Genomic DNA, 17,947 nt, shown 5'->3' with positions numbered 1-17,947 from the left:
TCTCATTGCTCGTCTTGGTTTACCCGGGGCCCAGAGAAACTTAGAGCAAATAGACTGCAGGTGCTGCAATTGTGCCACAGACATTTCCAGCGGAACTGCTCGAAATAGATACAACACCTTAGGTAAAACATTCATCTTAATAATGTTACTTCTACCAATCAAAGTAAATTGCATTGAACCATCTATCCAGCGAGTGTTGAATATTACGAAATAGCGAGATCCAATTGACTGTGAGCACTCGAGTTTGCAATGCAGAATTGTAATAAAACGGTAATTAAAGTATTAAAAAAATCGCAGGCGCTGCTAAACACTTGGATGAGGGTTTGTTATTATGGACATGGTGTTGTGTGGATAATGGAAGTGGGCTTTGGAGTACGTTCTGTCTCATGCCATTTTTTACCACTTCAGCAGCCACGCTGGCCCACCACAGAGGCAATGATGAGGCAGGACAACAGATTGCTACTTTACTCTGGTGAAAGGGTAAGTGAGACAGGATTTTAAAGTCTACCATGTTTTTGAGTACTTTTGTGTCCCAGTACATGTTATCTAGTTGGCTTCTCCAATGGTGGATGGTCTACAAAGCCAATCTCATGCCTTGCCCTCTCCCCCTGTCTAAAGCAACACTGTACAATCTCTTCTTTACAGCATCCAAATCTTAATGCTCTATGGCTTTTGAAATAACATTTTCTAAAGGTTTATCAAAGATAAATGAATACTGTTTTTGCAAGGATTAATAAAGGCCACCAATCAATTCTTTACATAAATGAATATTTACAATGCACAATATGCAAGACAGTCCACCTCTCATCTTTTCTTTAACTCCTCCAGACTATCCCATACTCCCTTCACATCCCTTTTCTGCACCTACGCACGGTAAACATATTTATCAAATCATAACCACTTTTCAAGGTGAGCTTATAACTTTCTGACATTGATACACAGATTATATTTATTTTTACTTGCTAGATCTGCAGAATGTGCATACCCACATCCCCATTTACAAGTGCCTAAGACTTCATCTGACAGTTCTACTGTTTACAATCCATTACAAAATAAAAGTAGAACCTTTTTGCCCTGCAGTCGCCTCATAATATTTTGCAGTTTTCTGTATATAGTGGCTGAACTTTTGACATAACAGGGACACCATAGTTGTCAGGCCAATGGCGAGTGGTAATCCTTTTTCAGATTAAAACTATTGTTTAATGTTTGCAGAGCACTTTCCCAACACCCTTCTTAGCATATGACATCACCAGAACACCTCTATAACGTATCGGACCATATTACATGTTACCTTTTATGTATTTTTTATTTTACATATTTACTTGGGGTAATTAACTTGAAAAAGATGGATTTCAAACAGACAAATGTTTATTTGTAATAGTAAGTAGAATATTGCATTATACTGTTTAGTTGCCTGCAGTGAAATAAAAAGTAATGCTTGATTATGCTAAATAACGAATTTTAGAAAAAAAACACTGTCTGTTAGTAAACACATTCTTCGTGTATGAGTAAGGGATTGTCCAAGCTGTTCTCTCAAAGGGTCAGCTAACAATGACATTTATTGGATTTAGAATATTTACGTTTTTCAACTCTCCTCTTAACTTTTTTCACATTGTATGTACACAGTTTGGCAAGGTGGACCGTATCTTGCAAACATTTTGGGGAGGGTTTAAGGTCTTAGTGAGATCTGAAAAAGCCTTTTCAATTTAGCATTTGGCTAAACCATAACTCTATAATGGTGACTGCATTGTGTGCTATAGATTTGTGTGTGTGCGTGTATATATATGTAAACACAATTCGCTTTTCTAACGTCCTGTGATTATCTTTCTACTTATCCAAGATTGGGGTCTGAGGTCTGTAGATTGATCTGAGAGGAGAGGGGTTATAATAATGTTTAGTGCAGTCAGCTTCTGAAGTCTTTTTGCCTAATGCCTTTTTTGGAATCTTTCGCAGCCACCCATTTGGACTGCCACTGGTGTAATGGTACATGGGATCCTCCAAATGGTTACACTTATACATCATGCTGCTGGGAGAGAAATGGTAGGTGAGAGGGGAGGCTAGTAATTGAGTTGGAACCATGTCTTGGATGTTTCCCTTGTCCTCCCATGCTAGAAATGAAGAAATGGGCTCTAGTGTAGTTATTTAGCATGACACCTAACATTCATCTCTTCCTTGTCTTTCTAATATTGTCTTGACCAAAAGTCACTCATTGCTATTCATACTTACTTATCTTGGGACACATTTTTCAAACAACATTTTTTCCAGTGACCTTACAATACGTTTTACCTGAAACATAATATTTGGTATGATTGCTTGTTTGTTCAACATCATAGTTATTTTCATATCACCTTCAGCAGTGCCCCAAACAATAGAAATTTGCATTGGATATGAAAAGCATCTAAGATTTCTGTTGTGCCTTGAACTCCATGTTGGCTGTTTTAAACATTCCTGTCCCTAGTGACACCACATATAAGGGGAAAATGAGATGCTATGTTTGTCCTGGTAATATCCATGCCCTCTAGGATACTCTGACAACATGGCAATTTCCAGAAAGTCCTAGTCCTACCTTTAGCATCTACATAATAGACATCTTATCAAACATAAAAAAGCAATATTTAAGAATATCCTAAAGAACATGTTTAGTCAATCCCTCTCAGTCACATTCTGGTTTCATTTTCGATGGCAGACCCATCAGACCATGGCACTTTTCAATATGTCAAGAATACCCAGCATTCTCTAAGGACTATTGTAATGCCAGAGATCACAGATGCCCAAAACATGCCAGGATTTATTGTCCCAGGGCCCTCACGTTACTTGGGGAAGGCATTATACCATGTCTGACCACAAGTTGGCAAGAAATATTACCATTATGGGAGAGACAGCATATTACCATGGGTGGGCAATGTGAATCCTCTAATGGAAGTAACATGTTGCCAAGAATCATCAACACTGGTGCCTTTGATACATTGATTTTTTTCCCCATGCTATAAAGGCTAGCGGTAGAAACACTTTTTTAACCATTTGCTGTTCAGGCTGCATGTTTCTTTCATCTACCTAAAAAGAACCCTAAAAAAGGCAAATGTAAATAAGCAGAATTAATTTGCAAAAAATAAAAAACACATATTCATACACAAGCATACACACTCACACACATGCATACATTAAAGTACAATGAAATCCACATGGAAAAAAAGTGGAAATCATTTTGTTTAACTAAAAAACCATATTTACTGTCCAGTCGTGGGCGTCTTTCTCCAACAATGTAGCATCTCCCTACTGACATAGAAAGTACAACGGCCCTCTGAAGGTTCTTGAATTGTTGAACACCACATTTAAATTGCTCACCTAATCTGTAGATTAGTGTCTTGTAAACAGCGGACAAAAATTGGTCCACTAAACCATAAAGAAAAAAGCAAAACCCTTCATTCCCTCCAGCATGCCTTACATCTCTCTGAATGATACGTGGCATGTACCAAAATACTTGAATCTACCTCCGTGGATTGATTGATCTCATGGGTCAAAAGACAAATTCAGCTAGGAGAAATATCAGATTACTTTCTCCATATAGACATATTGGTCTATTTGATCTGACTTTAATGGCTTCCCCATCTAATGCATACTGAATGCTCCATTAAGAATCCTTAAGAATAACAGTATTTGTACTGGGGTTCTGATACATGCCAGTGTGTACGGGGAAGAGAGTGCCTCTGAATGTTGCAGAACTAAAGATATGACTGTAAAGTGATCACCTTGTGCCCTCTGTATGTTTTGCAACTTGTAGCTTTAGTAACATCTCACTTGAAGGTACTGCTATGAAGTGCAAAGGTGAACATTGGTGTGTTATATCTAGATGGTGTGGGATTCTCTTCTAATATTAAGATCTATTCAAAGTGAGTGGATCTATAAAGAGTACTGATGCCAATAGCATTCCAGGTAAATGCTATTTCGTCTGCTATTCCACATGATGTCAAAGACTACTTTGATGATTATGTAGCCATTCCTTACTTAAGTTGAGTGATTTGAGAAGTGTGGTCTAGTGATAAGAGAGGGATCATTTGTGGTGGGCAGAGATGATGGTTAATGAAGGTGGGCCTTGTACTGGGTTGTGCCTAGCTCTATTTTCGTGTATTTACAGCTATCAGTCTGGCCATTTCAAGACCGAATTACACAGGGGAGCAGCTCTGTGATGTTCAGTGTCGTGCTGTACAATGCTGTGGGAGACTGGGTAAGTAAAATTGGATGTCACTTAGAGGGATTAATCATACATTTTAGTGTTTCCTTTATGCTACATGGAGGTATTTCTGTTACATGTTATTTGTGTAAGACGCATTTAAAGCTGAAATCTGAAGGAAAATCGTCCAATTTAGATTATGCAGTTCCGGATGCTGAGCTCCGGTATGATGAAATATCTTCAAGCTAAACAGTAACGAAGTAAACTGCTGCCACTACAATTTAGAGATATGCAAAAATAATGAGATACTTTGATGAGCGAAACATCCTGTAGCAGGATAGCCATTCACATCTTTGCTATGAGTATGCAGAAGAGAGGCGAGATGCTTGCTCTTCAGAAATTAAAAAACAAGTTGAATTAACAATTTTATCTCAAAATAAATATATAAGAATCTCTTGTGAAAAAACATATCCTCTAAGCCGGGCAAAGAGTCCTAGCAAAAGGATCTAGACGAAGGGTTTTTAGTCAGGTAGAGAAAGGGCGCACAGCTAATAGTTAGCGCTTGGTATGTGTCCGTTCAAGTGAGATGTGAAGTGCAAAGAGGTGGAGGGGATAAGCCCTATAACCCCCCAATTTCAGTGATAGCCTAAGCCACCACTGTATTAACTACAAGACAAATCACCTATGCACACTCTTGTATATACAATAGTTTTGTCAAAGTGGACATAGAAAGCAAAGGACACAAAGCCTATCAAACAAATAATTTCAAATAACACAAAATGATAACAAATCTTGTCCTTGGAGTAGGTTGATTCAACAGTAGTGGCTTTAATGTTCGAAAGAAACCAGCCGACACGTGTTTCGTCACACAGGGGACAGTTCCCCGCGACTCCTCAGGGCTAGAAATAAAAAAAGTGTTGTTGCGGAAGTCGCTCTGTCGGTGATAATTCCGACCCGACAGTGCCCAGGACTTGTAGGTGGGCAATGGTGGTCGTTCTCACTCTTCCAGGATCCAAAGATGCTGGAGAAAGGGTATCGGACGGGTATAAAGGACACTCCAGATGGAGGGATAGATAGTCTGGGATGTATAGTAAGAGCTCGCTGTTGTTAAAACAGCTGATTTAGAAAGATAACTATGAGGATAAGGAACTAATTTCTGTAAAGTCTGTAAATGGCACCTGTCTGCCATTTACAGACTTTCTTAACTAAAAATGTGTTCCTTATCCTCATCGTTATCTTTCTAAATCAGCTGTTTGAACAACAGCGAGCTCTTACTATACATCCCGGACTATCTATCCCTCCATCTGGAGTGTCCTTTATACCCGTCCGATACCCTTTCTCCAGCATCTTTGGATCCTGGAAGATTGAGAACGACCACCATTGCCCACCTACAAGTCCTGGGCCCTGTCGGGTCGGAATTATCACCGACAGAGCGACTTCCGCAACAACACTTTTTTTATTTCTAGCCCTGAGGAGTCGCGGGAAACTGTCCCCTGTGCGACGAAACGCGTGTCGGCTGGTTTCTTTTGAACATTAAAGACACTACTGTTGAATCAACCTACTCCAAGGACAAGATTTGTTATAATTTTGTGTTATTTGAAATTATTTGTTTGATAGGCTTTGTGTCCTTTGCTTTCTATGTCCACTTTGACAAAACTATTGTATATACGAGAGTGTGCATAGGTGATTTGTCTTAACGAGTCCTAGCAAGTCCAGTCTACAGAGATTCTTTTTTGGGCAACACATCTGTATTCTGTCTGATTACTGGGGATACCACATCAGTTGTAAGTAAAAAAACTCTGATTAACTGTGAAACACAACTGATGCATCGTAAACAAAAGCAGTATATTTCAATGTTATTCTCTAAAATACTTCAATATGATTAGATTGAAAATTATTAGGATGATCTGTCATAACTGGCAGGTTATAAGGAGTAATTTCAACTTTCCTTGTTTCTCTAAAAATACAATATGAGCCAATAATAATCTTCCAACACATGCGCCATAAATGTCCATTTTAGCATTTCATTTTATGTAATACAACTAAGATGTTGTCAGGCTCACTGTCCTCTTAAATGTTTATCAACGATTGCTTTCATTAGCTATGTCTGTCAAGACTTTTAGAGGGCGCAGTTAGGTAACGTTTATGGCCCTTATGACTTATCCCTGTTATCCTGGAATGTCAGAGGCCTGAATGACAATGGCAAGAAACAACAGATTGTTCAATATTTGTTACGTCACAATGTCGATGTTGCTTTCTTACAGAAACACACCTGCCCAAAAATAACCATGCACGATTCACCTCTAGCTGGGGCACACATAGATATTTTTCCAACTTCAGTAGCTATTCCCGGGGCACAGCTATTATCATACATAACAGGGTGCCCTTCACTCCCCATTCCATCATTAGGGATGATGAAAGTAGATTTACAATAGTTACAGGCCTCTTGATGGGTCACAACATCACCCTGGTATGCGTCTATGCTCCGAACACTGATTTCCCGGAATTCTTTTATTCCCTACAGGCCCAGCTCGCTAAGTTAGACTCTACCTTATTGCTGGCAGGAGGGGATCTCAACTTAGTTCTCAACCCCGTTTTAGACAGCGCCGCAAGCTCCCCTGGCACTGAACCATGCGCTCGCAGAGCCGTATCAGAATTCTGTGAACAATTGTCTCTATGCGACATATGGCGAGCGTGCAACCCCTTCAGCACTAAATATACGCACTACTCCAGCCACCCCAACACCTGGACGAGGATAGATTATTGGTTGCGCTCCCCTGACATCTTCTGCTGGTACCAATCAAGTGTTACACTTCCGAGAATATATTCAGATGACTCCCCGGTTAGCCTTCTTCTTAAGATGCCCAGACCCGATGAATACGAGTGACAATGCTGTTTCCCAGTCGGGCCCTCAACAATGACCTCTTTTATTCTGAGGTATACGAGGCGATTGAAGAATATTTCACCATTAATACGGGCTCAGTAGACTCCCGGGCAGTGTTGTGGGAGGGTTTTAAGACATACATTAGAGGTGTAATCCAGTGTTTGTCACGTCCTGACCAGACCTTGCTACAGGAGTAGCCTTCCACTGTTCCAGCGACGCACTGAGGGAGGAGAAGCGCGGCCGCAGAGGAGGTGAGAGGCGCGGCCCCGGGACTGCGAGGGACAGCGCTAGCAACATCAGCTGTTCCCTCTTCCCGCGTGAGCCGCGCCCCCTCCCAGTGCCCCGCCCCCAACAAAGGAGTACTTTACCTCTCGCGGCCCCCGCTTCGCGGGTGCCGCTCGCTCTTGAGGTGTAATCCAGTGTTTGTCACGTCCTGACCAGACCTTGCTACAGGAGTAGCCTTCCACTGTTCCAGCGACGCACTGAGGGAGGAGAAGCGCGGCCGCAGAGGAGGTGAGAGGTGCGGCCCCGGGACTGCGAGGGACAGCGCTAGCAACATCAGCTGTTCCCTCTTCCCGCGTGAGCCGCGCCCCCTCCCAGTGCCCCGCCCCCTCTATCCTTACAGACATTTAAGCGAGGCCTACAACGCGCATCGCGGGACGTGCGCGGGGTTTAGCCCGGGGCGAAGCCCGGGCAAAGGGCGGGCCCTCTACGGCCCTCAAAGGCCCGAGAAGGCCGGGTCGGGCCACCCCCCCTTCAGGTGCCCCTTTCGGTAAATACTCCTGTCCAGGTAGTGAAGATGTCTAAAATGGGAACTGAAGGCCCTAGAACTACTGAAGGGAGCACAATCCTGGGACCTTTGGATAAATTCTTTTTGAAAGCAATTGGCGAACAAGACAGAGATCTGACTCTGGCGGAGCGCCGCATCGCCAGGCGACAATCCATAGAGCAACTTAAAAACACCACCCTAGATTCTTGTTTGACGCCAACCCCTGAGCCTCTCTCTGTAAATTCGTCCCTTGAAAACACTGACGGGGACTTAATGAATACAGATAATGTTCCTTTATTATTTCAATCCTATTTTTCCCAGGAAAATGGTACATCTACACCGTCCCCCTCACAATTGGTTAATAATATTACTACCACTACCATCGATCTTATTGACTTGGTCACTCAAAACTTGCCAAAGATTGCTGAGTTTGTCCCACCGGACATTATTGTAGCTCCGTCCCCTCTGATTACACAAACGTTAACAATGTTCCAACCTTTACCTGTCGTATTAAGTCCAGATAAATCCTTACCCGTTATAAATCCATCCAAAAAGAAACAGGCTATCATTCGATCTCCACCAAAAAAACGTCGAAAAAGAGCCCCAGCAAAAAGGTTATCTAAACCCCTCCTATCAGCTGAGGACCAACTAACTAAAGATCTGCTACAAATTGCAGAGGGGCCATCCACTTTACCAAGGGAGACACTGACTTCTAGTGTCCCCCCAACAATTAAAGACTTTGTGGATGCTATGGAACACCTTATCAAGGCACTATTAATACCTATCCTCGAGAGAGTGAAGAGACTAGGCACTCAGTTGGATACCTTGTTGGGAACCCACCCTCAAAATAAACCGGGTAAAAGGGCCCAGGAAGCCCCTCCGATCCTTAAAAGTGGAGATAAAATTCAGAGCACCCTAAAATCTTCCACGTCCATAATAAATCCCATTTCCCGGACACCTGCAGAAAAAATGATTAATAAAGAACAAAAGACTGTGGAGCACAATTCTATAAATGACACGATCTCTACCAATCAACAAAGAACCCATTTGTCAAAATCAATTGAGAAGGTGGCACTTAAACAAAATCCTGCTCCACTCTCAAATGCTCCTCCTAATACTCAGGAGCAAAAGCTTCAAATAAATTCGCTTATGGCTTCGGCAAAAATGGGCAATCGCCAGGCCATATTGGAAAAAACTAGAACCACTGTACAACATGAGAAACGTGTAAGTGAAAGGTATGCTGATTTACCCCCCGCGGCATCACAAAACGTTATAGTTCTAACGGGGGTTTTACCATTACCACTATCTGCTAAAGGAGGTTATGAAAATCACCATAGCCTAAAAAACAAGGTGATTTTCTGGCTCCGTGAGAACAGACCCCTACCTCCCCATATAAATGGCGATATAGTAATGGTAAGAAGAACAAATTGGGTCGGAATTCGTCCGAAAGATATTGATGGGGACGTTGTAATTGTTACGTTTAAAGACGCAAGGGTCATCACACACATCTTAGACTGGTTTTCTGGGTTTAGCAGGGGTCCAATATCGCCTAAATCAGTTGCTTATTTTTATCCTGAATCACTAATGCCGTCTAAGTCACATCAATCAAAAATTGCTTATGGAAATTCCTCAATGGTACAGCCTAGAAGATCATTTTACGATAAATATTCCACAAGGCACCGAGCAAGGGAACAGACATCTTTCCCTTTTAACGAGTATAGGCAATTCCCTACATTACGATATAACCCTGTGGGACATCCTCAACCTTCCCCTTTTATAAATTCGTCCTGGAATTTTCCTTGTCATAATTTCTATGAGCCACTCTACGGTCTTGACGATGTAGAGTGACTCTTACAAGGCAAAGAAAACACGGGTAGTAGGTATGCTGTAAGATCCCCTGTCCATCTCCATGCCACTCAGCCTGATCTGGGTGAAGGGCTTGATAAAAACCTATTTGCAAACATATCTAGAAATAGTGAAAAACCCATTGAAAGGGGCAAAACTAAAGGTGTACCATGTTCAGGACTAAAACCCATTAACAACACTTCCTCGTCACACACGGGACATAGCCACAAAATTTCTCCTTTACACTGCCTCTCTTGGAATTTGGCGGGTCTCTCTTCAAAAATGATATTACCAGACTGGATAAAGGTGGTAAATCAGTTCTCCATCCTGTGTTTTCAGGAAACTTGGGTGATTTCTCCCATCCATCTACAGGGTTTTCAAACATTCCATTCACCAGCGTCTATGAGCAAACAGGGCAGACACAAAGGAGGACTTTGTATGTATATTAGTGTAGCTGTTGCCCACAGGATTAGAAAAACGTTACTTGGGGACTCATTCCAGGTAATTGTCATGGATATTGCCCCGTCTCTTTTATTGATTATTGTCAATTTCTATAATAATTTGACTGTGGAACAGCTAGAGAAAGCATTGGAGAACTTACACCAAACCGTTCTAACGATCAAAGCTTCCTCTGGGGGCGAGTGTGCAATACTATTCATGGGCGATTTTAATTGTCACATCTGCCCCAATTCAAAGAGAGATGCGTGTGATATCCATGAGCCACATGAGTTGGATTCTCCCGACGCTACTTTTAACCATTTCCAACATAAAAAATCGGGGGATCTGCTTAATAATTTTGTGGCCTTTTTCAATCTACATTTCGCAAATGAGCTCCTTCACATCCCGAGAACGTTTAAAACAACTTTTTATGGCAGAGGAATGAACTCTATTATAGATTTCATACTTTTCTCAAAAAATCATGCTTCACTAATATCAGGTAGGGACACCCTTAACCACCCTCACAGTGACCACTATCCCTTGTCTATATCTGTTGAGTGTCCCTCTCAACTTAGGGATTTAAAAAGTTTAGAGGTAAGACATGACCAACCAATTCAAATTGGAGCCATAAACGGTTATACCGTTAAATGGAATAAAATTAACCCGAACAATCTTCTAAAAAATTTAGTCACCAAGAGGATGGAGGAGATTCATATTTGTCTTTCCAACAATGAAAACCCTAATGTCATTTGTAAAGCCTTTATCAAAATTCAGACTACACTAAAAGCATTACTTACGCGCCAGTATAAATCCGGACCCAGTGTACACAAAGGGTGGTTCGATCACGATTGTACTATGGCTTTAAAATCTCTAAAGAATTTGCTGCGTGTAACACCCAAACCATTCCTAGATATTCGACAGGCTAGAACACACTATCGCCTAGTTATTAAAAATAGAAAAAGGGCATTGAAAATGGAAGCATGGCAGAACTTGGTGAAAACTTCTGAAATTGGGGACATGTCAGCCTTCTGGAAACTTATCAATGCTCCCCTGCCATGGGTAGTATTGCCCGAGAGGTTTCTCGAATTGGCAATAACTGGTGAGACGTGGGCGGACTATTTCCAAAAATTATATAGTAAACCCACGTGCTCAAACACCTCTATATCAGATTCTACTTTACCACCAATTTTAAACTCATCTCCAGAGAGTCTACCTAAAATTGTATTCTCGTTCCAGGAGGTTGAATTGGCCATTAGGGAAACACCCCCTGGGAAGGCCCCTGGTCCGGATGGCATCCCGGCGGATGTGTACAGGGCAGAAATAGCATTTTGGGCCCCCCTATTGACCTCTGTTCTAAACTCCATAAATACTTTTGATCTATTACCATCATGGGCGGAGGCAATAGTAATACCAATTTTTAAAAAAGGAGATAGGCACCTGCCATCGTGCTATAGACCAATATCCCTGCTTGATACCCTAATGAAAATTGTTGGACGTATCATCCTGAAACGATTAACTAACTGGACAGAAGATAAGAACATACTGTCGAACTTGCAATATGGTTTTCGATCAGGCAGAGGAACTATAGAACAGACCCTCAATCTACATCTCATTATGTCCAAATATGTCGATATAAAAAAGCAAAATCTGTACATAACATACATAGATTTGACTTCAGCATTCGACTGTGTGCTTCACGACCAACTATGGGACATTTTAATACAATTGGGGATAGATCCATCAATTCTCCTTTTTATTAAGGCCTTATACAGAAATGCCGGTGCCAGAGTCCGATTTGGCCTCAAGGGAGAGTGCTCGCCACGCTTCAACATCAACAGAGGGGTTAGGCAGGGGTGCATCTTAGCCCCCCTGCTTTTCTCCCTCTATATAAATGCCATTGGCGAACATCTCAAAACCATCGAGTGTGATTTCCCAAAAATAGGCGGTCAATCTATCCCAATTCTGCTATACGCAGACGACGCGGCGATTCTTTCCCAGACCAGAGTGGGTCTACAAAAGGCTGTTTCTGCATTCACAGTGTTCATGAATAATAGGGGCCTGAAAGTGAACATAGGTAAAACGCACACAATGCTATGTAATAAAAGGCATAAAAAAATCCCTTGCCCCGTGTTTATTGAGGGCGAAAGACTTGAGACAGTGGAGGCATTTACATACCTGGGCATTTGTCTACACAAAAAATTAACATGGAAATCGGCAATAGAGAAGAGGAAACTGGCGTTTGTTAGAGCCATTGGTGGTCTCCGAGATTTCGCAGGGAAGATAGGGGGGAGGCCTGTGAAACAACTAACAATCATATATAAAGCGAAATGTGTCTCTACTGCCACCTATGGGGCTGGACTTTGGGGAATAGATAAGCATATTTTATCCCTACAGATAGTGGAAAACCAATTCCTAAGATATCTCCTGGCCACAACAAAAGCAACCTCTGTGTACATGATGCATATTGAACTGGATTTGCCATATATAGCAGACACTATAAAATCTGAGCCTCTCCTTCTCTGGCACAAAATCTGGACTACCGCCGAGAATGCTTTAAACAGAGAAGTGATATTGGATATCCTAAAATTGGAAGGGGCAAAAACCGTCAACCAATCGAAATGGCTGACCTATGTCAAAATTTTTTTGAGTGAGATTGGACATCCAGAGTGGTTTACAGATCCTTCGCTACTGGAAGATATTACAAGAAAAACCCTAAGAAAGACCCTAATGGCCCACCTGGAAACAACTAGGTGGAATAAGCAAAAACATCTTAAAAACATCCAGGCTTATCAAAGGGTGACATCCCATAAGGGTCTACAATTATATCTCTCATCAGAGTTCACATGCTACTCGAGGATGTTGCTTACGAGATTTAGACTGGGTTCTTTCTATCGCCTTGTAACCTTTCCTATGTGTAATGATTGGGCTCAGAATCTTTGCCCCTGTCCTTGCGACGAATTGTCAAACCAAACGAACATCCATACAATTCTTTTTTGTAAATATTATGTGTCTTTGCGGAAAGCCCTTTTGTTACCCCTATTAAAGAGATGGGGTATTAGGCGCTCTAAAATCGCCTTCGAGCGTCTGCAAGAACTTGAAGACCGGGAGGTGATTTCTATCATGGAACAGTTCTTAAAATTATTGATCAAATTCAGGAAATCCCAAGAATGATAACGTTGATAATTATTCTCGTTCTTAAATCTTGTTTTTAAACGCTGATTTTTAATTATTTTCCTAACAGTGCGTTTGTAAACCGTTGTCTAGGCCATCGATGAATCTCGAAATGGAATTTTACGTTTTCTTTTGTTCTTTTTCCATTATTTTGTTTTTTAAATTACTGTATAAAAATGTACGCTTATATGATATTTCTTTGCTAAATATCGAATAAAGCTTATTTTGAATCTTTGAATCTTTGACATACATTAGAGGGTCTGCATCGCTAAGCATGCCAGAGTCCTAAAATCTCTCTGTTCAACTCTCTCTCGCCTTGAGCGTGACTTAAAAGAGATGTATATAGCAACATAACTAGCTGCCCCAACACAGAGTCAAGAAATCACGACTCGCCCTCATCGCCGAATACAAAGAGACTGCTGACTGGGAAATACTGCTTCTAGGCAAATATTCAACCGCACAGCACTATGGCGAAGGAGAGTGACCGGGCCTAGTCCTGGCACAGTTGCTCCGGCCCCCATACAACAAACCCTGAGGTCCCAGCTGCCGCCATTTTATCAGACACCTAGAAAGCGTTAAATTCTCCTGAGTGGTCCTTTTTTGTGTCTATCATGCGCCGAATGGGGATGCCAATGGGATTCATTGTCACCACAGAATTATTATACAGTCACCTCACAGCGAGACTCGGCCTAAACGGCACTCTTTCCCAACCCTTTTTTCTGTCCCGCGGCACTCGTCAAGGCTGTCCCCTGTCCCCATTATTGTTTATACTTGCAATGGACCCCCTAATCCGCCATTTCCAACAGAGACATTTGCAAAGGGGACTCCAATTCAACATGGGCCCCTTGTTGGTATCCCTCTATGCGGATGACACCATCCTTTATGTTCGGGAGCCAGGCGTCAACCTGGAATCCCTTATCAGGGAAATAACTCATTTTGGACAGCACTCTGGCCTGGGCATCAACTGGCATAAGTCAGTTATTTTCCCTTTAACCCCTAGCACATTGCGATGGAACTATGAATTCCCCCTTGAGTGGTGCACAGACTCCGTTAAATACCTGGGCATTCATTTTCATCTGGACATGGTTCACATTATCCGCCTAAATTGTGGCCAAGCCATCAACGCCCTGGAGACACAGGTGGAGCGATGGTTACGATTACCGCTCTCGATGGCTGGCAGAGTGGCTCTCATCAAAATGATTGTGCTTCCTACATTTTTATATCTGTTTAACAACATCCCCATTCCACTCCCTAACAGTTTCTTTGTTACATTGCGTTCACATCTTATAAAATTGTTCTGGGGAGGTAAACATCCCCGGGTACACTGGCAGATCTTGGTCCTTCCGTATGAGAGAGGGGGTGTCGGGGTGCCGGATTATAGTGGTTGTATTATTTAGTGGCCCAATGTAGTTACGACTTAGCCTGGTTCCATCCCGACGCTAGGATCCCGTATCTCCGCCCTGAGGCAGATCTGGTACTGCCGGACATGCTTTTAACGGTGCCGCCCAAGGGCATACCCAGAGACCCCAATGACATACAAATGGTTTTCACCACAAGATGGGCGTGTGTGTGGGAGAAACTGAAGAGGATCACCGGCACATCTACACTTTATTCCTTGGCACTGCTGCTTCCCAAAGCCCTCTGGTTACCAATCACGGGAGAGAAACTGGTGCAGCGCACCTTGGCAAAATCTTCCATCGCCAAACTAGGGGACTTATGCCCCAGTGGGCATGCCTTTTCTATTACAGACGAAGACCGCTTCCATTATGCCTCCTTCATGGATCGCTTTGTTCTTGGGCGAGTCAGATCGGCACTTTGGTCATCTCTGCCTGGCTTTCCCCTAGAGCCAGATTCGTTCACCCTTTTGTCCACAATCATTGAAAGCCAAGATGGAATCCATCTTATATCCAAACTGTACAAACCCTGTTCCGAGATAATCCCTGTACAGTACGACAAAATTCGCAAAGACTGGGAGGCTGATTTAGGTCACCACATCACAGATGACCAATGGACCAAATGTTGCACTGTAACAATAGAAGTCTCTTTGAATAGCCGGCACAAGCTACTACATTTTACATTTCTGCGTAGAATGTATTTTACCACGGCCAGATCCCATACACTTGAACCTACCAGACCGCATAATTGACATAAATGTAACACCCCTTACGCGGACTTCGCCCACCTTTAATGGACATGCCCCAAACTACTACCATTTTGGGAGGCAGTACACAAAACACTGGGAGATATGATTAAGCTGACCCTCAAATCCACAACCGAGATTGCATTATTGGGCTTTCTAGCGAACCTCTCTAAGCACACACGTAGATTCGCTGCTCTTAGTTTGCTACTCGCTAAAAGAGAAATTGCACTACATTGGGGCCAGAAATCCGTTCCCACAGTACAGAGAGAGCTTCTTAGCCTAGCCATCTGCAACACCAACAGTGAACTTTACTCCACCACATTGACTCGATCATTCCGGGTCAAAGACATTTGGGGGCCTTTCAAGGCTTACACGCAGGCTAACTGCCCGACTGCCGACTCTCAAGTTGAACAGAGCATAGTTCCGACAGGGGTGGGTTGATGCCTCTTCGCACCATACTCACCTTTTTCACACCGCTTATGGTGGGGCCCCTCGAGCCCTCCTGAATGTATGTATTGTATAGCGGCCTTGACAACATGACTTCTATGACCATATACCTTTGTATTCTTATGCCAATGTACTAATGACTGTGAGCACTCAAGTTTGGTTTTTATTTAATTTTTTTTAATTTATTTTTTCCACAGTAACTTAATGAGCCAGTACAGAAATAACAAAAACGATTCAGGTAGACATATAATCAGAGAAACTCCCCCAAATTCCAAGCCCGATTTTACATTTCTTTACCCCCTTAACAAAATACAAACTATGCTCTAACACAAATAAATTATACATCTTAGCCTTCAATAGATCAAAAGAGGGAGGTTCGGGCTGTAGCCATTCGGCCGCAATACAAAGTCGGGCAACAGTCATTGCAATAAAAATAAGATATCTATGTTTGTATAAAGGAGTGCCCTTACCAACTTCTGGTCCAATACCCAAAAGCATCATTATAGGTGTTATAGCAAATTGAACTCCTATTACTCTAGACAGAAACTGTTCCATGTGTTGAATATAATTTGACAAACACACACAGGAAAAAAACATATGTAACATATCTACATCATCCCCCCGGCATCGAAAGCATTTTCCATCTTGCCCATTCCCCCATTTTAACATCCATGCAGGGGTATAATATAAATTGAAATTTAAAACATTGAGCTTTCAGGTTCGCGGACAACAAAGTCGCCCTGGATCTAATACTAGCATCCTTTAAGCTCAAATTCCCTGTGCCCAGGACCGCGGCCCATTTAACACTGTGTTTATCTAGATCATCCTTTCTACAGGATAACAATAGTTGATACAACACCCCAATTTTAACCTGTCGTTGGACAGCAGTGACTACTAAACTAGAATCCGATCTAAGTTTTTTCCGAAAAATAAAATCTCTTAGTTGTAGAAACTTAAAAAATAGATTTTTAAACAAATTATGCTGTCGTGATAATGCTTCATAAGACATCAGCAAGCCATCATTGCAAAAAAAATCCCCCTGGTGAACAACAGCCTTTCCCCTCCAGCCAACAGCAGTAGTATCCCAGAAGATAGAAGGAAGAATATTTACATCATTTGTTGGAGTATACCGGGAAATGTTCTCAACTGAGCAAAGCTTTCGTATTCTTTTCCAGACATTAAAAGCTGATATAAGTACCTTAAACCTTGTACGCTTCTAATAACTGCCATCAATTTGTTTAAAAAAGCATTGACGTGCCACAGGACCCAACAGAACCTGGAAAATAGACGGGACCTCCGCCCTATTACTAACATCTTCTCCAGTTAATAAAATACGCATTTAAAAAAAAAAAAAAAAAAAAAACAGAGGAGGAGCTTGGCGGGCATCCGAGATGGCCGCGTGAGCACAGCGCTCCCCGGACCCCCGCCACTCCCGGCATGATATCCTGAATTAATCCTGACTTTTTACGAGGATTTGTGTAGAGGACACTGGGCTGATTGCCCTGGACTTTTTGAAATTTGATTTGGACCCGGGGTGCCGGAGTTACATCGATTCGAACTTTCGGGCTCCGCCCTCGGGGTACGCCCGGGACTGGGTGAGGCTCAGTGGCCGTCTTGCAGTTGAACAACAACGGCAGGCGGATTCGACTTGTGGACCCCCCTCTTAAGTTTCGGTTTCGTTTCTGCCTCAGACTGAGACATCTGGCAGAGGAGCCTGGCCTGGGCTGAAGTCGGGACACGGAACGGCTGTCGGGCCTTTGGCTGGTTTCTTCTCCTGTCTGTTGGCCCTCCTACTAGTGGTACCCTGGCTGCGGTTCTCTGGTCCCGAGGCCCTGCTTTCCGGTGGCCATTCCATCGAGCCTGGTTGATCTCCTGGTGACGCAGTTCTATTATGGCTGGCAGAGGGGACCGAGAGACTCGGAAGACCAAGACGCCCCTGCGTGGGGGCCCGGTCCAGTCCAACGTTATGGACCGCTACACCCATTCCAAGGGGTCTCCCGGAGCCGCCCTGCCCGGATCGAGTGCCGGTGATCACACTGTGGATGCGTCAACGGAGCCATCCTTGCAGGACGTCATGGGCGC

At 42.8% G+C, this 17,947-nt stretch overlaps 1 protein-coding gene across 1 annotated transcript in view; it reads left to right on the top strand.

Annotated features, from left to right (window-relative positions):
- The first annotated feature begins 1,955 nt into the window (after positions 1 to 1,955).
- The window catches only part of LOC144762674 (uncharacterized), a 65,313-nt gene continuing 49,321 nt past the window's right edge, over positions 1,956 to 17,947 (top strand). The window contains exons 1-2 of the mRNA XM_078647911.1: positions 1,956 to 2,040; positions 4,136 to 4,225. Of these exons, the coding sequence (XP_078504037.1) occupies positions 4,209 to 4,225 (17 nt within the window). The 5' untranslated portion in view covers positions 1,956 to 2,040; positions 4,136 to 4,208. The remainder of the gene's footprint in view (positions 2,041 to 4,135; positions 4,226 to 17,947) is intronic.

Source organism: Lissotriton helveticus, chromosome 6 (assembly GCF_964261635.1).
Source record: "Lissotriton helveticus chromosome 6, aLisHel1.1, whole genome shotgun sequence".
In the NCBI taxonomy this organism is placed as follows: Eukaryota; Metazoa; Chordata; class Amphibia; order Caudata; family Salamandridae; genus Lissotriton; species Lissotriton helveticus.
This window is presented reverse-complemented; position numbering and strand designations above follow the sequence as displayed.